General features: G+C 37.0%; 1 protein-coding gene across 3 annotated transcripts in view; it reads right to left on the reverse strand.

The window, feature by feature from the left end:
• LOC142542137 (isoamylase 3, chloroplastic) overlaps nt 1–26,307 on the reverse strand; it is a 53,185-nt gene that overhangs the window by 17,256 nt on the left and 9,622 nt on the right. For all 3 annotated transcript variants that reach the window (XM_075648627.1, XM_075648616.1, XM_075648607.1), the window contains exons 12-15: nt 19,379–19,436; nt 16,439–16,502; nt 8,243–8,342; nt 7,582–7,682 (exon numbers count right to left, since the gene is read on the reverse strand). In XM_075648627.1, coding sequence (XP_075504742.1) covers nt 7,582–7,682; nt 8,243–8,342; nt 16,439–16,502; nt 19,379–19,436 — 323 coding nt within the window. The remainder of the gene's footprint in view (nt 1–7,581; nt 7,683–8,242; nt 8,343–16,438; nt 16,503–19,378; nt 19,437–26,307) is intronic.

Raw genomic sequence — 26,307 nt, forward strand, 5'->3', positions numbered from 1 at the left:
CAACTTTACGGTTAACCAGTCAAGCCAAGAAGGTGACCCAAGACTGAATGAACTCGGCGAGGAAGAGGCTGACAGACTTCGAAAACTCCTTGGGAATGAAAGAAAAACAGTGGTATTATTCCTTAGCCCATTCAGATAAGTCTCTTATCTCTCTACGATTAAATGCTTCAGATATTGCTGTTAGAAATTTGTAGATTGTCGATTCAAGAGCCACATACAATATGACCAATTCTTCCCTTAAATTCAACAACTAAACACCTTGTCCAAGCAACCGAAAGATAACCATCGCTGATGGTTCTCTTACCACTGTTGCTGGGATAGGCAATATCCAGATCAGCCCCACAATAATACTTCACAATGTTCTTCAAGTTGCATGATTATCCACTAGCCTAATATCTATTATCAAAAAAGTTACCCTTGACCTGAAATGTAATGTGCTTTTTTTATCCATCTCATTATGTATTTCAGGACCAGGATTAGGGGAGGAGGATAGGACGTGCTAGGAAAGAAAACAAGATATATTTTCCTGAGGATATTGGCAACTTGAATAGCGTTAGGAATAAAGTGTCATCGCCTTTTTTGTCATCTTCAAATAAGGATAGCATTTGGCTTCATCATTTCCGATTAGGCCATACATCTTTTGGAGTTTTAAAATCTATGTTTTCGTTGTTGTTTGAGGTGTTAGGAAATGAACGTCTTCATTGAGATGTTTGTGAGTTCGAAAAACATAAACGTGTAAACTTTCCAACAAGCAATAAAAGATGTGCTACTCTTTTTTATCTAATCCATAGTGATGTTTGAGGACCCTCAATTACTCCTAATATTTCTGGACCTCGATGGTTTGTCTCATTAATTGATGATTACACTCGGATTTCATGTATATTCCTTCTAAAAAATAACTCAGATGTTAGTAATGTGTTTCAGAATTTTCATTCTAGGATCCAGAATAAATTTGGAGGAAAAAAATAGATCCGATAACACAAGAGAGTATTTAAATCACACCTTGTCTTCTTATTTTGAAAAAGGAAGAAATTATCCATGAATCATCTTGCTCCTATACCCCACCACAAAACGGAGGGGCGGAAAGGAAAAATGGTCATTTACTAGCTACAGCCCGAGCTCTTTTCCATAAAAATGTTCCAAAAAATTATCGGGGAGAATCCGTACTAACAGCTGCATACATCATAAATTGTCTGCCCTAAAAAACATTAGGTTTTAGAAGCCTAATCCAGGTACTGTCTAAATTTTTCCCTAACCTTGACAAGGATTCTCATCTCAACCCAAAATTTTTTGGCTGCACTGCATTTGTTCATGTTCATAACAAGAGCTCTTAAGTGTGTCTTTATTGGATATTCGGGCTACAAGTGTTATCATTCTCCTACCAAGGAATTTTTTGTTAATATGGATGGGAAGATGCATCATGCTTTACCCAACCATATCTTCAAGAGGAAGTTGTACATGTTCTTGAAGATAAGGATAGAGATTCTTTCTTACTTGAGTTACCTTCAGCTACTCCAGCAGCCCCAACTCCTTCCATTCCAGCCTCTGTTAAGCCAAGTCACTCTTCGAATAAGTCTCCTAACAGCAAGCAATTTGAGCATGTATACTCAAGAAGAAAAAAAGCCTGAAGCTACCCCTGAGCAAATTCAAGAATCCAAACCTAATTTTGAAAATGAGGTATGTCCAGAAAATGCTATTTATTGTGATTATGACCTGTGTCTATTGCTGCTCGAAAAGGAACAAGGGAATGCACTAGAAAATCTCTTTACCCAACTGCCAATTTTGAAAACCTTTAATTTCTCTGTGTCACATAGAACTTTCCTAGAAAATTTAAACACTATTCACATTCTTAATATTTTATCTGGGACATTATCTAACGAGAATCGGAGAGTTGCTATGAAAATTGAAATGCAAGCGCTGAAAAAACAAAACATGGGAGATTGTTCATCTTCCACCAGGAAAGCAGGTTGTGAGTTGTGATGACAATGATGGACCCGTGGTCGACAAAGATAGGTATCAAAGGCTGGTTGGTAAGCTTATCTATCTTGCTCATACCAGACCGGATATTACATATACTGTGAGGGTTATAAGTCAATTTTATGCATGACCCTAGAGAAGTACACCTACATGCAGTCTAGGGTACTTCATTACCTAAAAGCGAACCCAGGCAAAGACATTTTATTCAAGAGAAATGCTGGATTAAGCCTTGAGGCATATACTGACGCTGATTATGAAGGTTCTCTTGTTGATAGAAGGCCAACTTCAGGATATTGTACTTTTCTAGCAAGTAACCTAGTGATGTAGAGAAGCAAGAAGCAAGATGTTGTGGCTCGATCGAGTTCAGAGGCTTGAGTTTAGAGCTGTGACATTGGGAATATGTGAACTTTTATGGATCAAGATAATTTTGGGTGACTTAAAAATTAAACGGGAAGGGTCGATAAGATTATTTTGCGATAAAAAATCTACCATAAATATTACTCATAATCTGGTTCAACACGACAGAAAGTAGCATGTTGAAGTGGATAAACAATTCATAAAGGAGAAGCTAGATAGTGGATTGATTTGTACTCCATTTATTTATTCAAATGTCCAACTTGCCGATGTGCTTACAAAAGGACTCCAGAGTACATTATTGCAAAGGATGATTTCCAAGCTGGGAATGGAAGATGTCTACTTCCCAGGTTGAGGGGGAGTGTTAAAACACTGAATATATTGTGACTATGTTGGAAGATTGTATAAATAATATCTTGTAGATATTTAATTGATATTATGTATCTTAGATTGATATAAGTGTATATTTGGTTTTCTTAAGTCAGTGGATTTCTAGGATTAAGATCTAGAGTTTCCATTCTAAATAGTTTAATATGTTGTATAAATAGCATGTAGCTATTGGAAATAATACAGTGAAATTATTCTATGATTTTTGACACCTGACATCAAGAAATCATCCACCGAGACCGTTCACAAAGCTTCCTTTCATTGATTTCAATCAAGTTGGATGGCACTTATTATTTTATAAGGTCTTAAATTATAGAGATGCATATTGCAGGAAGAAATATATTACAGGATGGAAGGCTGCATTTAGAGAGAATGACCCACATTATGATGAATTGAATGCAGAAGATGCACAGGACAAATCTTGTCTAATCAATTCCATGGCCAACGGGCTGATGTAATTTTGTGCTTTGAGGAACAACTGAAGAGAAATTTGGGATACAATCAAGAGGATCAATCTAGATGCATCAGATTCTTGTCAAGTATATGGACTGATGAAGAAATTACCAACCCCGCCAAGGAAGTCGTCCTCTTGTAGACTATTCGAACAAATTAAATCCAGTATTATAGGAACTTGATTATGCATTGGACCAATACCACGGGGGCTGCAAAAAATTGGTATTTTTTGAGCCACCAAGCCAATAATTTAGAACTTTATTTTTTTCGCTTCAATAAAATATAATATCCCTGAAAAGGAATGAGGCTAGTCGAGGGCCCTAGAGATGCCATACATCAGAGGGTGGACGTGGTCTCTTAATGGCTTTTTGGCCTATGCTAACTTCGTAAAAATACACGAATCTACACTAACGTACATTGTAAAACCCACAAATTCTAGACTCGGATATTATTTTGTAATTGAAAGTTGTACAAGGTTATCCAAGATTTTTTTATCTTATTATTAAAGATTATCAAGTTTATCTAAAGTTGTGTAGGATAAATAAATCGTGTGTACAATATCTACGGAGCTCGAAATTTAAGATGATATTATGAATATATTTTGATTTTAGGATAAATAAACAAGCTCAGAAGTGATAATTTTCCTGGTATTGAGAGAAATTTTTGAAAAATGCTCTCTCCTCACATTCGCTCCCCAGATACCTTCCCGTTTCCAATCGGCATTCTCACTTCATGAACATCGACGATCGCATTTTCACCATCACCGACGCCGGCTGCCGATCGCCATTGGCGCTCTACCCTTTTCCTCTCTTTCTCTCTCCTCGCCCTACTCGCACTAGTCACGTTTTCTTCTTCACGGAAATGCCTTCTCATTGGAGGGCTTCTGTATCCAGTCATTGGCATCAGGCCGCCTGATTTCTCTTGTTGTTCTTTCGACGCTAACCATCTTCCTTTACATCAGCACGGAGATGAATGCACAGACCAGTAGGATAGCACCCTCTGTTCTTAGGAATGTTGCCACGGATGAAGTCATTAATATTGAACATAAAGTGTTCACTATGAGATTGGGTAATGGGAGCTTCTCGATATGGTGGTATGAAAAAACTAGGAACGCGACTTTTTTGCTGGATTTAGACCGAGAAGAGGCAAGTTGGATCAGTCTAAGATTCAAGGACTTCATCAACAATCCTTATTCGGCCTCGAACTTTTTTCGCGTTCTTTACTATACAGAGATTCTAAAACAAACGTGGACGGCTTTTAGAGGTGACCAAGTTCAGTATGCAGCGCAGAAAGCAGATCACAATTGTTCCCAGCGGCTATATTCAGGAGGTGGAAAAACATCTCGAATACTTTGGTAAAGCTACTGTCATGGAATCCTCAGAAGAAACTTCATCAACCTATCATTGGTTACGGGTCAGAAACGACAAGAATTAATACAATACACCGGGATGATAGCAATATTGAGAAGGAGCTTAGCCGCGAGTCGCTGAAAGTTAAGGAGGGCAGTGGTAGGATGAGGATGGATAAGAAGTGGAACGAAGCACTAGTTGTTACCAGAGGCAGGGTGAACAGCTCGTGGGAACAGATTCAAACCGGTCTTGGCAACTCTGCAAATAGGAGAGTTGAATTATTTCCGTTCCAAGCTAACAAAGCGGTTGGGTGGCCCTCCAATTTTTCCGAATTTTCATATTATCTAAAGCTGAAGAGAGGATTCTTTGACAATGGGGTGTCTCTGACTTTAAGGCATGGAGACAGGATATCAATACAAATGATATGGTAGATAAATGCTGCAACAGTTGGGGAAGGACCCTTGGATTACCGTGGAATCTATGGTCGCCGGAAACATTCAAAATCATCGGGGATCAGTGCGGGGGATTGATGGACATCAGCGCGGATACATTACTCTTCAGAGACCTAGGGGCAGCTAAGATCAAGGTGAAAGGCACGGAAGGAGGGTTTATTCAAACTAGGATGCAGATTCCGTTGAAGGGGGGACCATAGAGATTCGAATTCGGGTAGAATCCTTCGACCTTATAGCTTACGAGCACTACGAACAACAATCATACACATAGGTGGTGGTTAATGGTAAGCGGACCTTGGCGGGGTGGGGTACTTCAAATATGCTCAGGAAACAAATAGAAAATGAACACCTCACCAGCTGCCATACCGATGGGAAGATCGAATCAGGGGTTAGATTACATCAAGCAACAAGCACGGCAGACGGGAGCCTAGGATTCGGATCTGGCAATAAAGGGGGGAGGATGGAAGAAGTGCACGGGACTGTGCATTTGAAGGATCAACAAAAAAGTCCAGCAGAAAATAGTGTGATGTCAGCACCTCTATTGGGGGGTAAGGCTTTCAAAATATTCAGGAAGATCGTCCCAAAAGAAGTCGCAAAATTCAGAAGCTCACCCCCGTTCAATCCATGAATAACAAAGTAGCCGACGAGCAAGATAATAGGGTGGATATTGTAAACATCAATACACAACTGCCTACCTATGGGAAATATACATTCGAAGACAAAAGAGAAGAACTATTGAGGATAAGACTGCCCATGACGATGGTGGGATAACAAATTCAGGGCTCTTGAATAATGACGAAGTTAGTAAGATGGGGGAATTTGATTTGGAAGACAGGGAAGAATGCGTGTTCAATGATTCACAAGATGAGTTGCTGGAGGAAGAATTCGAATAATCCGACTCAGATAGTCAGGTCTCTGAACAATCTGAAGATTCAGCTCACACCGAAGAAGTGATAAGAGGATATTGAGGGGCTGTTTTCACCATCATATGAGCATCCGTCTAACACCGAGTCACTTCAACCTAAAGATGAGAAACCTTTAGCGGGACATGTATTTTCCGGCTTTCACTCATCAATTTTTAACCACTCTTTCAAACTTCATTCTATTCTTCCAGCATCATTTTTTGTTCTGGGTTTGTCTAGTGGTCTTTTAGGTGGAGGGTCAACGAGGTTAGATGATAATGTGAGTTCCGAGGGAGAAATTAAGGGGCTAGAGTGGAGAACAATCTGGGTACCAAAGTGAGTTTCAGGGAAGGAATTCAGACGTGAATTGTTGGGAAGGGGTTAAGAAATCTACTGGTCTTCTGAGTAGAGAACCACACAGACTGAAGTTCGGGATTAACTACGAGAGAGGTTCGACTTCAAAGGGTCCCAAGACGTTATGAAAATTTGCTCTTGGAACATTAGGGGTGGGGTGGGGGGCGGCAAGAAGGAGGGAACTAGATCGAACTATAATTCGAAATGAAAACCGGATATCGTGATACTCTTAGAAACTAAAAAACAATTGGTGGACAAATTTTAAATCCAGCCGTTACCATTATCACTCGAAACTGGTCATCAGATGAACTCGAGCTGTTCTAGAAATATCTGATATCGAGATGCTAGATATCTCGCTATTTACATATTCGTCGCTCACATTTCTCGTCTTTCATACATGTAGCCGTTCACATTTCTCGCCGTTTGCAAGTCGAGCCGCTAAAAGTCGAGCTGCTGGTTGGAATTTTCACGGTCTTCACACTCACCATGTCAAGGGCATCTCAATGCAATCTATAAAATTCTGAGATATTTGAAATCAACTCCTACAATAGGGTTATTCTTTGCGAAAAATGATGATAAAAAAGTGAATGCTTTCGCTGATAATGATTGGACCGGATCAATCATGGATCAAAAGTTAACTTCTGGTTATTGTAAAATGGTGTGGGGAAATTTAGTAATATGGCGAAGAAATAAACAATCAGTTGTTGCAAGAATCAGTGCAAAAGTCGAGTATAGAGCTATGACTCATGGGGTATGTAAACTCATGTGGATAGAAAAAAAGTAATGAAGGAGTGTAAAATTCAGCATGAAGACCCAATGAGAATTTATTGTGATAACAAGTAAGCTATCAATATAGCTCACAATCTAGTTCACCGTGACAGGACTAAACATGCATTGGTTGATTGTCGTCACCTCTTTAGAGAAAATATGGATGAAGGATTCTATGAGTGGAGTATGAGCCTACATCTCACCAATTAGCAGATCTTACAAAAGGATTGTCAGAGCAAACACTTGAGTTTCTTGTAGACAAGCTTGGTCTCGTCAACATTTACCAAGCTTGAAGGGAAGGGTAGAAAATATTTATAATTTAAATTACTATATATTTGATAGGATTTTTCTGTTCTCTATTTTTGCTAGGGTAGGATTTTATTATGTCTCGATTCTTAGGATTTAAATTTCTATTGCACGCGTTATTACTTCACACGTTATTACTTATTGTACATACATCAATAAAATCAATATTTTCTCCCTCTCTTTCATTTTTCCATATATATACTGCGGCTAATGCAAGACAAAATATGCCAACATCTATAGAGTTCCTAGAGACTAAATAAAAAATATCTCGGAGATTACCTATCCCAATTTGGAAATCTTCCAACAAGATAAAGACCGCCACAATCCCAAGGCTCAGCAATGATTTTACACCTTGATAAAATTGCATCTTTGGCAATTTCCTGCACCATTTAATAATATTAAGGCAGCAAATAGCTAAACTCTATTGCTTATGTGACAGTCAGAAAATAGTTCTATTCACAAGCAAATATGTCTACTTTGGATTGTAGGTTGTGGGTTATTTGACATCTATAAACCAAATTAATTTTGTAAGTGTCTTTCCTTCAAAAATATATGTATCTTGTACAGAATTAAGTGTTTAGAAAATAAGAGGAATATAAGTCTTTCATTTTCCTCAAACTTTTCGTTGTTTTTTCACTTTTCAATAACCAATATTGTATTGTTGTTCGATAAGTAAATCATATAACATGCTCAGATTCTCTAGATTTTCTACATGGAAAGGGATATCAAATTTTATGGTACAAGGAAAAATGCACGCAGACGTTGAAAACCGAAAAAATGAAGGACAAACGGCCAATAGAAGGGAGGATCAAAATTAAAGAAAGTGATAGCTGTTTTTTAACCCATTGAAGAAAACAGCAAAATTTTACTGAAACATGCCTTGACATCATTCAGATGTCATTCCTGTGACAACTATAATTGCAGGTGTTCAACAACTTACTCGGATCAGTGGGGGAGCGTTCAAAGGAGAACCATCAGTTCCTCGGCATAGCACACTAGCAAGATCAAAGCGGAATCCATCCACATGATAATCAAGTGCCCTTCAATTAGAGTGTCAAATAGTTAAAATTCATTTGTATATAGATCGCAGCTAAAACTAAACAAGTCAAAGGGGTTTCCAGATTCAAAATATATTGTTCTGAAACAATAAAAAGATAATATATTCAAGCGGGAAATTAAATATTTCCACATTTAAAAAACGATTAACTAAACTCAAAACATAACAAAATTTTATCAGTTTTGTGGTTAATTACATTGTTAACAGTGCTATCAAATCATTTAATCATACTAGAAATACATTTGAAGAATGAAATGTGATACATTCGACAAAGAGGAACGAGTCACCGATCATTTATTAGAAAATGCCTTCTTAATTAAAATGTGGGCAAGAGTTGACAACAAATTAAAAAGAAATGAAAGGAAAAACCGAATTCATATGTAATGGCAGAATAATATGCCTGACATTCACAAAAAAAAAATCCTCTTATTTTCTAATGATATAGTTATTGATTGGTAAACTTTATACAGATCAAAGGAATAAAATCAAATCCCAACAAATCTTGGAAATATCTTATCTTACCAATACTATAAAATTCTAGTCTCATTTAAACCCTATCAAATCCTAACTGCTCAACACTCCACCTCAAGTTGGTGTGAAGATATCCATCATGCCAACTTGCTAATTTGTTCTTCAAAGGTTTGTTTGGATAAGCCTTTTGTTAAGGAAGTCAGCAACTTGTAGTAAGCTTAGAACAAAAGGAATACATATTACTCCATATTTTTTCAGAATGGCTGCCTTGTTATCACAGTACAGCTTCATGGGAATTCAGTCAATTTTAGATCCTCCATCACTCCATGACTCTTTTGAGCCACAATACTTCACACACTCCTTTTGCCATGGGCCTAAATTCTGCCTCCGCACTGCTTCTTGCAACTACTTCTTGCTTTTTGCTTCTCCATGTTACCAAGTTGCCCCGCACAAATGTGCAATACCCAGAGTTTGATATCCGATCAGTCAATGATCCTGCCCAATCAGCATTTGAATACGCTTCGAGTTCTCATTTCTATTTTTTCAATGAGCAATCCCTTCCATTGAGTTCCCTTTAGATATCTCAGAATTCGATATATAGCTTCAAGGTGTTTTGCACATTGTCAAGAAATCATTTTGAGTTTCATGATCATGCCCATGAGTTGACTCATGGCGTTGTTGCATGACATGTTTTCCCTCTTTCTTTGGGGCCATCTTCCTTGTATAAACTAACATTTTGGATTGTTTCTCACTTGTCTCCACTGTTATGTTAGAGTGATAAAAAATTGGTTCAAATCTAGACAAGCCAAATATTTTATAGTTTCCAAGTTCTATGTTGAAATCAGAATCAATCAAGTGGTCGCCTTCACTTTGGATTCCCCCACAGGGTCAAAGTCATATGACCATAGGTTTGCAGGATAACCGACAAAGATACATTTCCTTGCCTTTGGTTCATGTTTCAAAATGCTAGGATCAAAGATGTGAACAAATGCTAGACTACAAAATATTTTAGAGGAACTTTGGTGATAAAGCACGTATTGGGAAAGCCTTTTTGAAAAATATTTATAGGAGATTGGAAATTCAAAATCTTGGATGGAAGTCTATTTATCAATGTCAAAACTCTCTCCCCAAAGATACTTGGAAATTTTAGTTTCAAAACTACTTACTCAAGCAACTTCAAGAAGATGTTTGTTTTTGCGTTCAACCACACCATTTTGTTGAGGTGTATGGGGACAAGAACTTTGGTAAATAACCCCCTGCTCTCGAAAAAACTATCTTAGCATATTATTAAAGTATTCCCTCCCATTATCACTCCGAAAAAACATGATCCTAGTGTGAAATCGAGTCTGGACCATTTTGAAAAAATTTAGAAAGGTGATTCCTGCATCAAACTTACCTTTCAAAAGGAATACCCGAGTCATCCATGAATAATCGTCAATAAGACACAAACCACCGTTTATCAGTAATAGTTTTTACTTTGCATTGGCCCCAAATGTCACGGTGAATCATGGTAAATGGTGCGGACCTTTTATATGCTTGAGACGGAAAAATAGAACTATGATGTATGGCTATAACTCACAAAATTCACAATGCAAAGTAAGAATATTTTTGTTGATAAACTTGGGAAACAATCTTTTTAAATAACTAAAGTTTGGATGACCTAACCGACTACGCCATATTAAAATATCATCGACACTAGAGTGGAAAACTGAATTGAGACACTTGGTAGGATCATGTCCACCAAGGAAGGATTGAGCAGCAAAAGAGTAAAGGTCACCATCCTGTCTAGAATTGACAATCATCATCCTCGAGGTCAAATCCTGAGATTCACAATGAGAAGACAAATATGACCAGGCACTTGAGATCAAAGTGAGTTTGCTAATTGACAAAAGATTATAGAATAAAAGGGGGGACGTGTAACACATTTGTAAGGGTCAAAAGAAGGGGAAGTAACAACAGTTCTTTTCCCTACAACAGATGCAAAGGAGCCATCTGCAATTTTAAACTTAAGTTTCGGTGTACAGCATATATGAGGGAAAAAAATGCGATGATCCTGTCATATGGTCTGCTGCATCTGAATTTAAAATCCAGACGCTGTTATCAATTGAATGCGCAATATTTGCACAAGAATAAATACATGTCTTGGCCAAGGAACATGATGGAGTGGATGTGTCTTGGCGGGAGTCAAACAATTTTAACAGATGCTCGAGCTGATCATTTGTTAAAGGGAGGGAATGAGTCTGAGGAGGATGAGGGCGTTCCAAAATCTTCCTTGATCTGCTTGAAGAGCACGATCACAAGTGTTTGACCTATTGCTACAAAACTTTTTCTTAACATGGACTGGTTTACCATGTATTCTCTGGCAAATCGCACAGAAAGAAAGAAGAAAAACAAAAACCCAACCAGCTCAAATCAACAATATATATAACTTCAATTCCTCACTAAATCTGAAATCGAGAAGTTCTAAGGGGTGTATTCAATCTATACTTTTAAAGACTTTTATGGAATTTTAAAATCTAGAGGTATTCAATTTAAACTTTTATATACTCTATATATGTTTAGTGGTATTCAACATGAATTTTGGTAGAATTTTAAAAAGTCATGTGGTATTCAAACTTGACTTTTTAAAACTCTCCATAAGTCAAGAGGTATCCAAAAAATCCATAGATTTTCAAGGATTCTTATTTTATTATTTATGTACAAACCTTGAAGCCTTGTGTACAATTACAGAAAATTTAAAATATTCTTCCACCTATACCAAAGATTTTGATGGACTTTCTTTTTTGAAAAATACGCTATCTCTCTTCTATCTCAAGCCGTCTCTAGGGTTCTTCACTCTCTCAAAAAAAAATTCTATTCAAAGGTATGATTGGTCATTCTTGCCAATATTTATGTGTAAATAGATGAATTGTTGTTTTTTCTTGAATCATTATGATTATTGTATTTCATAAATTTTCTTTCATCTCATAAAAACGATGAATGATCCGATGTATGTGTATATATATGTGTAAAAAGGATTGTGGTAATAGTTTGGTGGTCCTTATTCATCACATATTATATAGGGAATAAAAATAAAACTATTACTTATTATTTGTAAAAAATTCTTTGAAAATAATAGTTTGATTAGAATCATTCATACGTACACAGTAAAATTGATTGTTCTTATCTTGAAGGTTAATTTTTGGCTTATTTAATCGATTATTTTATACTTTTAAAAATTCGTGATTTTTTAATAGGCCTTTCATCTAAATTTTTTATTATTATTCACCACATATACAGTGTTTCTTTGTTAGCTTTAATGAGTGTGGGAAGATAATGCTATTTTTCAGCTGTTAGGAGTAGAAGAGCTAGGAGCATAGTAATTTTTCCTTCTCGACTGTGAACCCTTTTATTTTCTTGCAAGCATTCATTTTTGTTTCAATTTTAATTGGCTTGTGCTGGATTACACAATTTTCTTCGAAAGGAGTGTCGATGTAATGAATTTCAAATTGAACCAGATAATGTGAAGCTCAATTGTCTTCATCGGCACAGGTTTATGAAGATGACAACTTTGATTAGTTATTTGATACTCAAGAACAACAACGAGCAAAAGCTAATGCATGAAGGGATACCATATCCAATGGAATGTGGAGCGATGTTGATCAAATTGTCAATAATGATTAGATTTTTTTTTATATAAAAGTCTACTTATTATTTTGACTGTTCATTTAATAAAATTTTATTATGAACTTATAACAATATTGTTCATTAATATGTTGGATTGACATAAAGAATTGAAATTTTGATTTCAATAAATTGGATAGTTCATTTGTCGTTTTCCACAAATTAAATTTATTTAACCTTTAAGTAAGTAAAATTCATTTACATTTTCATAAATAAAAAAAATTTTAAATTGAAGAGGTTATACATGTCCAATAATTTATTTAAAAGAAATTAATAAAAAAATAAATCACAATTATAAATTACAAAATTCATATAATTCTATGGAAAAGTTTACAAAAGTCTACAAAAATCTTTAAAAAAAAGTCTATAAGAGTCTATGGAATATGTTTTACAATTCTATGAGATTCTATAAAAGTCAATCAAAATCCATCAACTCCACAAAAGTCCACATTTTAAAAATAGTCATTAAAAGTCTTTAAAAGTATAGACTGAATACACCCCCCTAAGGGCATCTCCAACCGGGACAGCAAAATAGCATTTCACGTTATTTTGCTGTCTTATGCCCTCCAATCGGGGCGCTATTTTGGAATCCAAAATAGCGTAACTGTCCTAGCTCTACCATATCTTTTGTTTCATTTCTTCTGCAACAATCAAGTTTAGTAATGAGCATAACAGCCCTATTGTGACGCAGGAGGGCACCCTGCGTCAAAATTTGACGCAGGGTGTTGTTTTTTTTTTTTTTATTTTTTATTTTTTTATTTATTTTTTTATTATTTTTAAATTATGATTAATTTAATAAATAATATATTTAATATTATATGAATTCTTTAGTATATTTTAAATAATTTTAAAACATTTAATTAATATATTAAATAAAAAAATATTTTGTTAGTATTAATAATTGAAATTTATTTGATTAACATATTAATCTATAAATTAAAAGGTTAATGTAAATCATTACTGTAAATAACATAATCGAATACACAAATTTATTGAATAATATTTAAACGATACTTATAATTATATTAATAAAATTAGAAATATATATTTAATAATTAATAAGAAATAATTTAAATATATTTTTGAAAAGGAATATTCTGAGAATATTCTTTTTAGAGTAAGATTTGAAGTAGATGGGTTGGAGATGAATATAATATGTGGTGCAGAAATTGCACTATTTTAAAGTAGAGTTGCTTTAAAATAGAATTTTGGGTTGGAGATGGCCTAAACTCTACATGCTTCCCAATCCAGCTAAAAGCTCGAACCAAACTGACCAGCAAATACAATGAACTATCACTGTCCAAAAAATTCTACTACTCCTACCGAGATGACCAAGATCTGCCGCATACAGTTCGCGCTCGTGCGAAGATCTTGGTGCAATCCAAACCAAACCCATCTCCTTCAAAGCTCTAAACCAAAGGTCGTGAAAGAACAACGAATAAGTAAATGATCCTTATTTTCTCCCTAATTCCGGCACAGCACACACCAATTCGGACACAGAGCACAAGAATGCCATTTTTTACATTACATTATCTCACAAGTGGGAAGCTTACCCAACATCGCAGTCCACGAAAATACTTTTAAGCTTTGGAGGGATCGGCGCTATCCAAATGGTATTAAAGAGAGAAAATAGAAAACCACTGATCGGAAAGACTCATAGAAGGACTTCACCGAAAAAACAACTGAGGGATCCCCATCCCAAACCCTGATATCATCGACCTCCTCAACCAATTTGACCCTCTCTAAAGAACCTAACAATGAACTCAAGTCATTCACTTCCTCATCCCTCATATCCCTCCATAAATTCAAGTCCCAAGATAAAGAAGAAGAGAAGAAAAAATCCTCCAACTGAACAAAAATGAGAAATGGGCTTATTATGAACCGACGATAGCTAAAATAAAATAAGATAAAAATCCCTAAGAGAAAAATCTCCCACCACCTCTCCTCCCAAAACCTGACCATATTACCCCTTCTAGCCATTACCCTCGCAAACTGGTGAAAAGCTGGATAAATTCTCTAAATAAACTTCCAAGTACTTCTAAATGTAACATACCTTGTTAAACTTGCATCCCAACCATTATCCTGTGACCCATATTTACTCACGATAACATTCTTCCATAGCGGTTCCTCCTCAACAGAGCACCTCCACCACCATTTCCCCCATAAGGACCCCATTCCTCAGACAAACATCTCCAATACCCAAACCCCTCTTTCTTTCGGTTTACAAACTTGATCAGTTGATCCCACGCAACCATATGGCAGTGTGAATCTCCATCAACTCCATCCCATAGAAAATCTCTCATAGTCCTTTCCATAATCTCCACTATACCCTCAAGGACCCGAAAAAAAGAAATGAAGTACATTGGTAACGCATTAACACCGCACAAATAAAAGTTAATCTTCTCCCTCAACAAAAAAACTTTATTTCAACTTGCCAGCTTCTTAGACATCTTTAGATAAAAACAAGTTCCCAGAACGAAATTTTCATTGGATTTCCGCCAAGTGGAACCCCCGATATGTAGTCGGCGAACTTTCCTTCCCACAGCCAATCTCTCGAGCTAACTCTTCCTCTTCTCCTCCAATACAATCAAGGCCTAGCAGGGCACTTTCAACCATATGGCAGTGTGCCACAGTTTCTTGCACTTCTCACAAAACGGTTTTCCCTCGGATCCCATCTCGACTCACAAGGGCCGAACCTTCAGATTCCATGGTGGGTTCAACATGTTTCAGCATCACTTGACAACGAGTTTTCTCACGGCATACCTCGGAAAACTGTTCTCAAAGGCTGAGCAGAGGTTGTACCCCGCCTCGAACCTCATCCAATTCTTTATTTAAACCTGCAAGTAAGACAAACATTTCGTTGCAACCCAGATTTTTCTTGTATCACAAACAGTTCTTGGTGCTCTCCCACTCGTCAACATCAAGAAGGTTCAATTCTGGCCATAGAACCATTAACTTGTTGTAATATGTCGTTGCCTTGTTGCATCTGCCATAAACGAGTATTTAGCTCGTATAGTTGGGAGTAATTTTCAGCATCGGAGTTTCTCGGACCGGCTCCCAAACATCACGGGCCGTGGGTAAAAACATGAAAGGTTTCCGATAGCCGGCTCCATAGAATTGATTAATCATGTCGTGACCAGCGAATTCTCGGAACAACACTGCTTGTATTTCGAGTCAGGTCAAACTCGGGGCTTTCACTTCGCCGTTTATAAACCCTAGTTTGCCTATGTCATCAATAACAAGTCAGACTGGTTGATCTCATTCCAAATAATTCTTCTCATTCAATTTTTGGATCGTCATTTGAAGAGAGAATATGAGGGAGCGATAGTTTATTAGATTGCACCTCTGTCATCGCTGGAACTGGCGCCAACCATGGCTGCTTTAAAATTCAAGGTCGATCCATGTCTCCGAGATCCCTGTCTCCGAGACCATGCAGAATAATATGTCTGGCATTCAAGAACATATCCTCTTATTTTCTAATAATAAAGATGCCGATTGGTATACTTTATATAGATCAAAGGAACAAATCAAATCCCAACAAATCTGGGAAATATCCTATCTTTCCTATAATATAAAATCCTATTCTCAATTGCATCCTATCAAATCCTAATTGCTCGACAATAATCTACATAGTTCATTTCAAGATGTTAAAGAGATCAATTAGTTCCACCAAGATCGTGATTTCAGTGTTTCCGTATTCACAATAAACATGATTCCAATGCAACCATCAAACAATGAAGTTTCTTAATAGTAATATATCTATGCTAATGTTCAACATGACACTAAATATACACACGACAGTTTTTATAGCATGGTGACAATTTAAAGATTAAAAAAAGCGATTCACTTTAAAAGAATTTCCATACTGTAGATTAATTCACATGTAGAAGAACCGCAGAATAAAGCATCAACCAAAGAATCATGATGGTGATAATCGGAATTTACCAGTGTCTCAGGCTGTCAAGTATCAATTCCATGACAACAGGATGGTTACAATTCAATGTATTACCTGTTACAAAGACCATGACTGAGAGCACTGAACATCTTCAAAAATAAAACAATTTAATATGTTTCCCAGATAAAAAAAATTATAATAAGTTCCCCAAGTCAAAAACTATAAATAATGTCTTACTCTCACTTTTATTGATTTTTAAATCAGAACATCCATAAATTTTAAGCAAAAAGTAAAGAATAAACCAAAATCAGATGTGACCATAATACCCAATCCGACATTGAGCTAGTGGGAGAAGTTTGTAGGTTTTTATAAGCCTATGAAATAAATACTTTTGCAACAACGGTTTATCATCTTTCCAAGTGTGGTAGATGCAACATAGCTGCTAGTATAGCCCATTACGTACAGTCTTAGTTGATTGTGCCCAGGAACCAGAGATGTGACGAAATAGTATAAAAGCAAGCAGTTAGTTGCATCTTTGGGAGCTAAGGCTGTAAGAGTCAAATGTTGAACCTATTAAACGAAATACTATATATTTGAGGGCAACCTGTTGAAAATATGGAAGCTGCCTTGAGGTCCTATTGGGTCTATCCTACATTGAGATAAGAGCGTATTCTTTGACTAAAACATGATAGTAGTACCTTTCACATATGGATCTATAGAATATGAGAGGAGTATACCAACCTCTTGAATTAATCAGAAATATTTGCAAGTTGAAAGTTCCTTTATGTATGTCGTCTTTTAGGTAGGTTCGTGGGCCCAATAAGTGACAAATTTACCTCTTTTTTTTAAATCCAAATTATTTTATAAAATTGTGAATAAAGAAAAAAAACCAGTATTAAGTACAGATGCCTTTTTTTCCTTTCTTAATGCTATAATAATTAATGAAACTTTCATGACAAAATATCCATAATTAAACAAATTAATAATTTTGGGCATGAAGTTAAAGGAAGAATGCAATTCGGATGACAAATAGGCATCAATCTCCCTGTCCATGCAATATATGAATGAAGTCCTTCCATTCAAATTAAAAGAAGAGAGATAAGAAAAATACAGGACTTATCGCACCCCTACACAGCACTCTAGGATATATTACCACAAGTATGCATTTCAAGCCCAAGCAATACATGAGAACAAGAGATAAATAATAACTCACTCAAGCTTGAAACTCGATTCGAACTAAGTTGCAACTATGTCTATCCTAAACTTTCTAGTATCGCACTTTCCAGGATATGATTGTTACTCTAAAAACTTAAAATACAAGAATGAAATGTTATCCACTAGATTTCAAGGTTTAAGCAATTTTTATGGATCACACTTGCCATTTTATTTGTATTTTATAGTTGTCTTGATGCTTACTTGGCATGTTTTATTCTGAGCATTGCAGGCTTCGACTTGATGTTCATTTGATTTATAGGTTGGCTACAGATGCAAATTTGGTTAAAAGACATAATAACCAACAAAAATTGTGTCAAATATATTGGCTCTGAAAGACACCCAAAGAACCAAAGAAACTATGTGACTAAGTATGTGTAATCTTTGTCCCCTCAACGCTCAGTTTGACACACTAATCATCGCATTATGACAGACCATGAAAACAATACATGAAAATGCGTCGAGCTTACATGGATGACCATGGCATCGTACTCATGCTTGGAAGGCAAATAGGAACCACCGTCATGGCCACAAACTGTATACGAGTTCAGTTTTCATGAGGACTTATTCGAGGAAAAATTATGGTAGAGTCTCACTCGATTTATGTCTTAACGATGAGTGAGACCTTTAATATCTAAAATCGTTTTCACAAAAAAGATGTGGGGGTTGATTGAGATGTATCACATATAATACAAGTAGGATGGTCGAACTGGATAAGTGAAATGAGACGAACCTACCTAAAAGACGACATACATAAAGGAACTTTCAACAATCTCCGCGACTCTAAATGTTGATACTCTGACCTAGAAACAGTAGACTGGTTTAAAAAATATATAGTCAAGATAGACACAATCTCAATTAAGAGATCATGTCACTGAAAAGGATGTCACAAGAGGACTGGTGGACCACATAGGACATTCATATGGGCCTTGATTTGATGCTGAGGTGGCCCATGAACTAAGAGATGATTAATGTTTTATACATAAATTTGTCTTTGATTTGCTAATTATGATCTCTTCGGGTCCTTGGGGAAATATACTTGGCTGCATGATGCAGAATGCAAATTGTTACGGAACTAAAACATCTCCAATGTGCAACAATTTGTTAAACATAAGGGAATGAGAACAACCCCTTTTACCAAAATATAATTATTTTTCAAGCTGAAAATTTGTTTCAAAGATCTTTAAAATACCACTATCAAAGACCAAAAATCCTTTGTCCAGAAATAGTTTGTGTGATATGATTTCTCTAGCAACCAACTTCCTATAAACTGGGAAGCAACTGCAATTTACTAATTAATTAATTCGGTTCAAGATTTCAATTATACGAGATTTCTTGCTACCTATCACCTATCATCATGAATTCTAGCATCGTCATGAATTGCCGGTACTTGAGCATCCAAATTTGGGTCAATACCAGCAAAAACATATCTGAACAAGGTTCTAGCACCATGTCAAATGTGTCCGAAGAAGAAATCTATTGCCAAAATAATTGTCAAAAGTGATGAGAAAAAATAAATGTTAATGATCATTCAAGTTAAATTTGGGACCTGGTCTATATCATTATGATTACAACTAAAATTGTTCCCAATGAAATGCACAGTGCATTGACCGGTTCACTCTCGTACAGAGCAAAGAGTGAGATAACAAATGATACAAGTACCAGATAGCATCCTTAAAAAAAAGTTCATTGAATTTGAACACAAAGTTATTTAAAGTTGACTTCAAAAGAATCAAATAAATAGAACTTCTATGAAAGAGAAAATGATTAGAGATTACCACAACCGGAGTAGTTCAACAGCTGAGCTTTATTGTTCAAGTCTAACATGTAATAAACCTACATAAGGTTTAGCATGCAAGTGAGAGAGGAGTAAGATGCAATAACAATTTAAGGAAACAGACACAAATTTCCAGATCAATTCTTAGAAAAATAAAGTCCAGATAAACTTCAAAGACTATAAACAGATGATCTTCGGTATCTGGAAACTGAGTTTGGCACATTATAATAAAAATCTAGCCACTTAAATTGACTTTTACAATGTCACGTAAACAAAATTGCTTGAATAAACGCCAAGTAACATGTATTTAAGATTTTTATAAGTAACTATACTACAAATGCATATATTTATTAAAGCAGGTCTAAAGTTGCTCTGTAACAAATATTTCAGTTCTGTAAATATTTACATTAGTAAGATTCTCTTACAACAACATGTAATAAGTAGTTTAGCAGCAATTATTCTACTTTTGAAACATAACACGCCTGCTGTAAAGAATTTTCTATTGAGGTACACAATATTAAACAAAATCAATTTCAAACACAAGGTCAAATTCGAACATCCATTTCTCACTGTAACATGCAGGTCTTAGATTACATAAACTTTTGTTTCTGTGTGAAATAATGCATTGTTGTATAACAGTACAAATATTTTTCATTACAGTTGGAATGTGTTTCTCTTTATTTATAGTTAATGCATACAAAGAAGTGCCTACAGGAACGGATTAACGAATTGGTCTGATCATTTTCATGTATCACAAGATGTATTTATACAAAGTATACACAACCTATTCCAATAAAGTCAAATATACACTTCAGAATCAATTATGTAACTAATATCATAATTCTAATACATCGAAACCTATATAAAAAGGAAATATAATAATAAAAATATCATCCCAGCCGTGTGTACCGACTCTCCCCCTAAAATTGGTGCAGAGATATCATACATGTCCAACTTGGATAGCGTTACATAGAATGGTCACCGGGAATAACATGAGTCATCATGTTAACTACATGATCCGCACTCTTAATGTGAAGAACCATTATCTTACCAGAATCTACGCTATTTTTAATGTACTTCCTGTCAAGCTTAAAATGCTCTGTCCAACCGTGTGGCCCGGGATTATTAGCTATCTAAATAACTTGTGTAATCACAGATGACCGTCACAGGTTTTTATAAACCAAAGCCAAGTTCATTTAGAAAATAGGGGCAGTTTTAAAAAAGAACCCTGCGTTTTTTTTGGAAAAAAAAAATAGCCCTCCCACTGTATTGAAAAAACACACAGTGGTCCTTTGACCAAAATTTTCCCTAGAAATATTGGACCAGGTAAGCTCCATAGTCGCATGATGAAGAGCATGGTATTCAGCTTTCGACCCAAACAATAAAACTATATTCCATTTCTTGCTTCTAAAAATCATCAGAGAATGCACAACCAGAAATATCCAGATGACCACATCTAGAGAACAATACACCTTTGGCTCGAGAAGATGTAAATTGGATTGCACGTGACTAGACTCACAACACGGATTGTCCAGATAAGTTGATTTAGTGTGAATTACATAGATTAATATCACTCTATGTTTGTCGGAATCTGATCAAGATATGGTAAAATTATTATTCATCCCAGTGGAGAATTGCAGGTTGACAAGTTAAGTTCTCTGATTCAAACAAGAGATCTTATGCATACTCTTGTCGAGAGAGAGAGAGAGAGTCTGCTCTTAGACTGACACTTCAATGCCTGAGAAATATTTTAGAGCTTCCATGTTCCAAGTCCTCCGTTCAAATTCTTTAGACAAATAGTTCCAAAGCTTCTCCATCTCACTGGAGTTATTTCCTATGATAATGGTTTCGCCAACATAAACAATAAGTAGACTAATAATCTACGTTTCTCCTATAAACAGATTGTGATCTACCATAGCTTGCTTAAAAGCAAAATTGTTTGCAAATTTTTCAAGTCTTAAATTCCTGGCAAAGCACATAGTGGCTCGAGTAATCAGTCTGGGGATGGCAAAAGAAAGCTACTTTATATAAATTGTTGGAAGTTAAGAGCAAAGACTTTGCTGAATGAGGTAGTACACCCAAACTGCATGGAGACTGCCACCTCCTAAACTCAAAGATTCCTGGTAAATATTTATTAGCCAGGTCGTCATAAGGCTATCAGGATTTTCTTGCCCAAGTTATCCCAACACCAGTGAGACAACAGAGACTTAGAATTTTTTGAAAAATGCTTTCTACCCTCCCGTTTTCTCCTTCCCCGATCTTCCTCCATCTACAGTAATGCTTCCCAATATTTAACTCCCTCGTGCGCCTCTGGCCTTCGGTTCCGGCGCCGGTCGCCGGTCGCCGATTTCTAGGGTTTCTCGCTACGGTGTTTGTTTTTTACCCGATTTCTTCCCAAGCCTCCTCTCGCTCTAACGTTTGGTCTAGTCCTTTGGAGCAACGTTCGTCTCTATTCTTTTCTATTACCCAGGCGAATTCAGTTCGATAGTCGCTACAAAACTTGTATCTCTGGATTTGTGTCATTTTCGCATTTTCAGCCTGTCTCCTGCAGCTATGTCGATGGGCAGAGAGGAAGTTGTCAAGATTGAGTTCAAGTTGTTTTCACTAAAGTTGGTTAAGGGAGGAACTTTGTTGAGGTGGTCTGAAAGAACTAGGAATGCGAGTTACGTTCTGGATTGAGATCGAGAAGAGGCCAGTTGGTTAAGCTCATTACTCAAAAAACTCATTCTTAATCCACATTCAAGCTTGGATTTTAACCGACTTAGGGGCAGAAATGTGACTCTCATCGCACATAGATTCGCCAATAGAAGAGGCCGATTCATAGAGATTTCAAGATTTAATACTATGGGAAAGAAACAGATTATCATCGTTCTGAGCGGGTATAATTCTCAAGGATGGATAAGGATATCAGATATCCTCATCAATCTTTTGTCAAGGCACTCTCAGAGGAGGAATCTTACAGTTGTTGAATGTGATAAAACCTCAATCAGAAATCCTCGCATCCAGCAGCCTGTTCAGAGTGCAGACTGGGCTTACCGTCAAGGTTCGATCAAGGTAAAGGAGGCCAGCAACAGGACGATACCAGAGAGGAAGTGGAACGAAGCCCTTATTGTCACTAAGAAAGGGTTAACATTTCGTGGGAGCAAGCTGAAAAGTTACTAGGACAAGACGTCAAGAGGAGGGTCGATTTACAACCGTTTCAAGCTAATAAAGTGGTGTGGTGGCCTGCTTGTCCGAAGGAATCGACGTACTACATAGAAAAGAGGATTCTTTGACGGTGGAGTGGTTTTAGCTTTTGAGGAGTGGAGGCCAAATATCAATTCAGTGGTATCGGTCCTCAAGTGCTGCAACAGTTGGATCAAGATTTTCGGGCTACCGTGGAATTTATGGTCGCAAGAAAACTTCAAAGCGATCGGGGATCAATGCGGGGGTCTAGTGGAGATTAGTAAAGATACAAGCCTTTTCAGTTACTTAGGGGCAGCCAAGATAAAGGTTAAAGGTACAAAAGAAGGCTTTATCAACAATAGAATGCTGATTCTATTGAACGGGGAAAATCTGGAACTCTCAATTAGCATTGACACCTTCGATCTTAAGGCCTACGAGATATATGATAAACAGACTTATGCCCAAGTTTTGGTCAACGGAAAGAGGACAGTGGCAGGATGGGGAAACTCTAAATTATGCGGGAACATTGAAGACAAAGGGGTGTCCTCAAAATGCCTCAGGGTTATGAGTGAAGATTTGCAAGGTTTTAATCCCACGTCCAGAGAGGATAAAGTCAATTCTGTCAACAGATTGCCAGCTGCCCAAACGATGGAAAGGAAGGTGGAAAAAATACTCCAACGAATTTCACCTAAACAGATTGAGGAGTTCAGAAAATCTCCCGTTCATTCACTAACTGACAGAGAAAATGAGGTCAGGGATTTAACCAGGAGCGAACACGGCCTGAATCCGAAAATTCTAGACATAGGACAGAGTTGCATCATAATATCTAACAAAGCTACTAAAGAGGTTATGGACTTTAATGATGCCAGCGATAGGAAGAAGACAGAAGAGCTGAACAGAGAAGATTTAAACAAGTCAGGGAAGTTTGATCAGGATGATGTCGATGACTTTCACCTCGAGGATCCAGAAGACGATTTTCTGGATGATGGATACGACTCTACGGAGTCAGACAGCCACCTATCTTCTCAAACGGAAACTTTGAGTAATAATGAAGCAATCGAAGTGGACATCCAGGGGCTGTTCAAAGAAAAGGAAGTAATCACGCCTCCCAAACAAGCTACTATCCTCGATAACAATAAACCTTTAGTGGGCAAGGTACTTTCCTGTTTTCAATCATCGAGTCTTAATCAATCCTTCACACTACATTCTTTATTCCCTGCGTCTTTCAATGCGTTGGGGCTGTCTAGTGGGTTCTTAGGAGGGGGGCTATCAAGAGTTTTTGACAAGTCTGGGACCGAGGGATACACCTACTTAGGGAATGAAAGGGAGGTACACTACAATGAAAACAGGAATATTCAGGAAAGGGGCCATAATGATACCACATATATCGAATTGGGCAAGTCAACGGGTAAGCTAATCAGAGAGCTTGAAAGATTGAAGTTTGGAATCAATTATGAGAAAGGTTCGACCTCTAAGGGATCAAAACGTTGTTTATGAAGATATTTTCTTGGAATATTAGGGAAGGAGGGTCGACGAGAAAGAGGGAACTAGTTCGTTCAATTATCCGCAAGGAAAACCCCGACATTGTTGTGGTGTTAGAGATTAAGAAAATTGCAGTTGATCGTCGCTTCGTTGCAAGTTTATGGAAATCCAGATTCGTTGATTGGGTTTGTTTACCAGCGGAAGGAAGATCATGAGGCATTCTAGTGATGTGGGATCCACGAGCGGTCTGCGTGAGTGACAACCTAATTGGGAAATTTTCGGTTTCAATACAAATACAGTGGAAAGATGGAATTTTTTGGTGGTTCTCTGCCACTTACGGCTCATGTAACTCAAGGAATAGAGAGTTGTTTTGGGATGAATTAGCGGGGTTGTACTCCATTTGTGGGGACAACTGGTGTGTTGGAGGAGATTTTAACGTTGTGAGAAATTTGAGCCAAAAGTTGAACAGTACCTCCTACACTACAAGTATGCAATGCTTCGATAATCTGATAGAGGAGTTGGGCCTCCACGATCCGCCTTTGTTAAATGCTAAGTTCACATGGTCTAACTTCAGGGCCAACCCGATTTGTTGCAGACTGGACAGGTTCCTCATCTCCGAGGGATGGAAGTAATTATACCCCTCATTTAGACAGACGGTGCTCCCAAGAATTACATCGGATCATTACCCGATCATCTTGGACACCACGAAATTAAAATGGGGACCAACTCCCTTCAGATTCGAGAATGTTTGGTTGACGCACAAGAAGTTTAAAGAGTCTCTTGCAACGTGGTGGCAAAGTGGAAATACTCAGGGATGGGAAGGATACAAATTCATGAATAAACTAAAAAACATTAAAAAAGAAGTTTCAACATGGAATTTCGAGGTACATTAAAAAAGAAGTTTCAACATGGAATTTCGAGGTCTTTGGTGATTTAAATGTAAAAATTTCAGAGCTGCGAAACAAAGTGAATCAGTTAGATGCGAGTGAGGTGGAAGGAAATTGGACAGACTCCCTTAATGAGCAGCGACGGGAGGCAAGATGTGAGCTGGAAACTATGACCATTCGAAAGCAACAAATGGAGAGTCAGAAAGCCAAAGTTAAATGGCTGAAAGATGGGGACCAAAATTCAAAATTTTTCCATTCGATCTTGAAAAACAGAAGAAGCAGGGCTATGATAGATAAGATTGAACTGGAAGATGGGTCTCTGCTTTCTGATGATGTACAGATTCAAAATGCAATCATCAGTTTCCTTGAAAATTTGTACAAAAAATCGGAAGGGGACGGTTCAGGTTTAGATGGGTTGGAGTGGATGCCATTGACTACGTCGGAGGCAGATCAGTTGGAGTTGCCATTCTCGAAGGAGGAGATCAGAGGTGCGGTGATGGATTGTGATGGTTCCAAAGATCCGGGGCCTGATGGCTTTACTTTAGCCTTTTATCAAAATAATTGGGATACGATAAAAGATGATCTTATGAAAGTGTTTGCTGAATTTTTCGACGATGGTATTGTTAATGGAATTACGAACGAGACTTACATTTGTCTTATCCCAAAAAAACAAGAAGCCACGAAAGTAAAAGACTTTAGACCAATCAGCCTAATTACAAGCTTGTACTAAATTTTGGCTAAAGTCTTGACGAATAGATTGAAAAAGGTGATGAGCAAAACAGTAGCGGAAAATCAATGTGCATTCATTCAAGGTAGATAGATAAATGATTGTTGTCTTATTGCCAACGAAGGTGTGGAGGAGTACAGAAGGAAAAAGAAAAAAGGTTGGATATTGAAAATAGATTTGGAAAAGGCTTATGGTAATGTAGATTGGAGATTTTTTAGATTACGTACTTCGGAAAAAGGGGTTTGGGGTCAAGTGGAGGAAGTGGATTAAGGGCTGTGTTAGTAACGTTTCGTACTTAATTTTCATCAATGGAAGACCGAGGGGGAAGTTTAAGGGGGAAAGGGGTCTTAGACAAGGTGATCCATTATCACCGTTTCTGTTTAATTTAGTGATTGATGGGCTGGGGAGATTGGTTGACATGGCAAGGGCGGCAAATGACGTGAGGGGACTTGTGGTTGGGAGAGATAAAATGGAAGTTTCACACATTCAGTTCGCAGACGATACCCTGTTCCTAGTCCAATCTGATAGACATATGCTGGTGGTAGTCGAACTGCTTAAACTTTTTTGCACTAAATCCGGACTTAAAATCAATTTCGATAAAAGTTGTGTTGGGGCTGAATCGTATGGATGATGAGGTTGACGGTTTAGCGGCTGCAATTGGATGCAAGA

The sequence above is a fragment of the Primulina tabacum genome, chromosome 1 (genome assembly GCF_025594145.1).
Source record: "Primulina tabacum isolate GXHZ01 chromosome 1, ASM2559414v2, whole genome shotgun sequence".
In the NCBI taxonomy this organism is placed as follows: domain Eukaryota; kingdom Viridiplantae; phylum Streptophyta; class Magnoliopsida; order Lamiales; family Gesneriaceae; genus Primulina; species Primulina tabacum.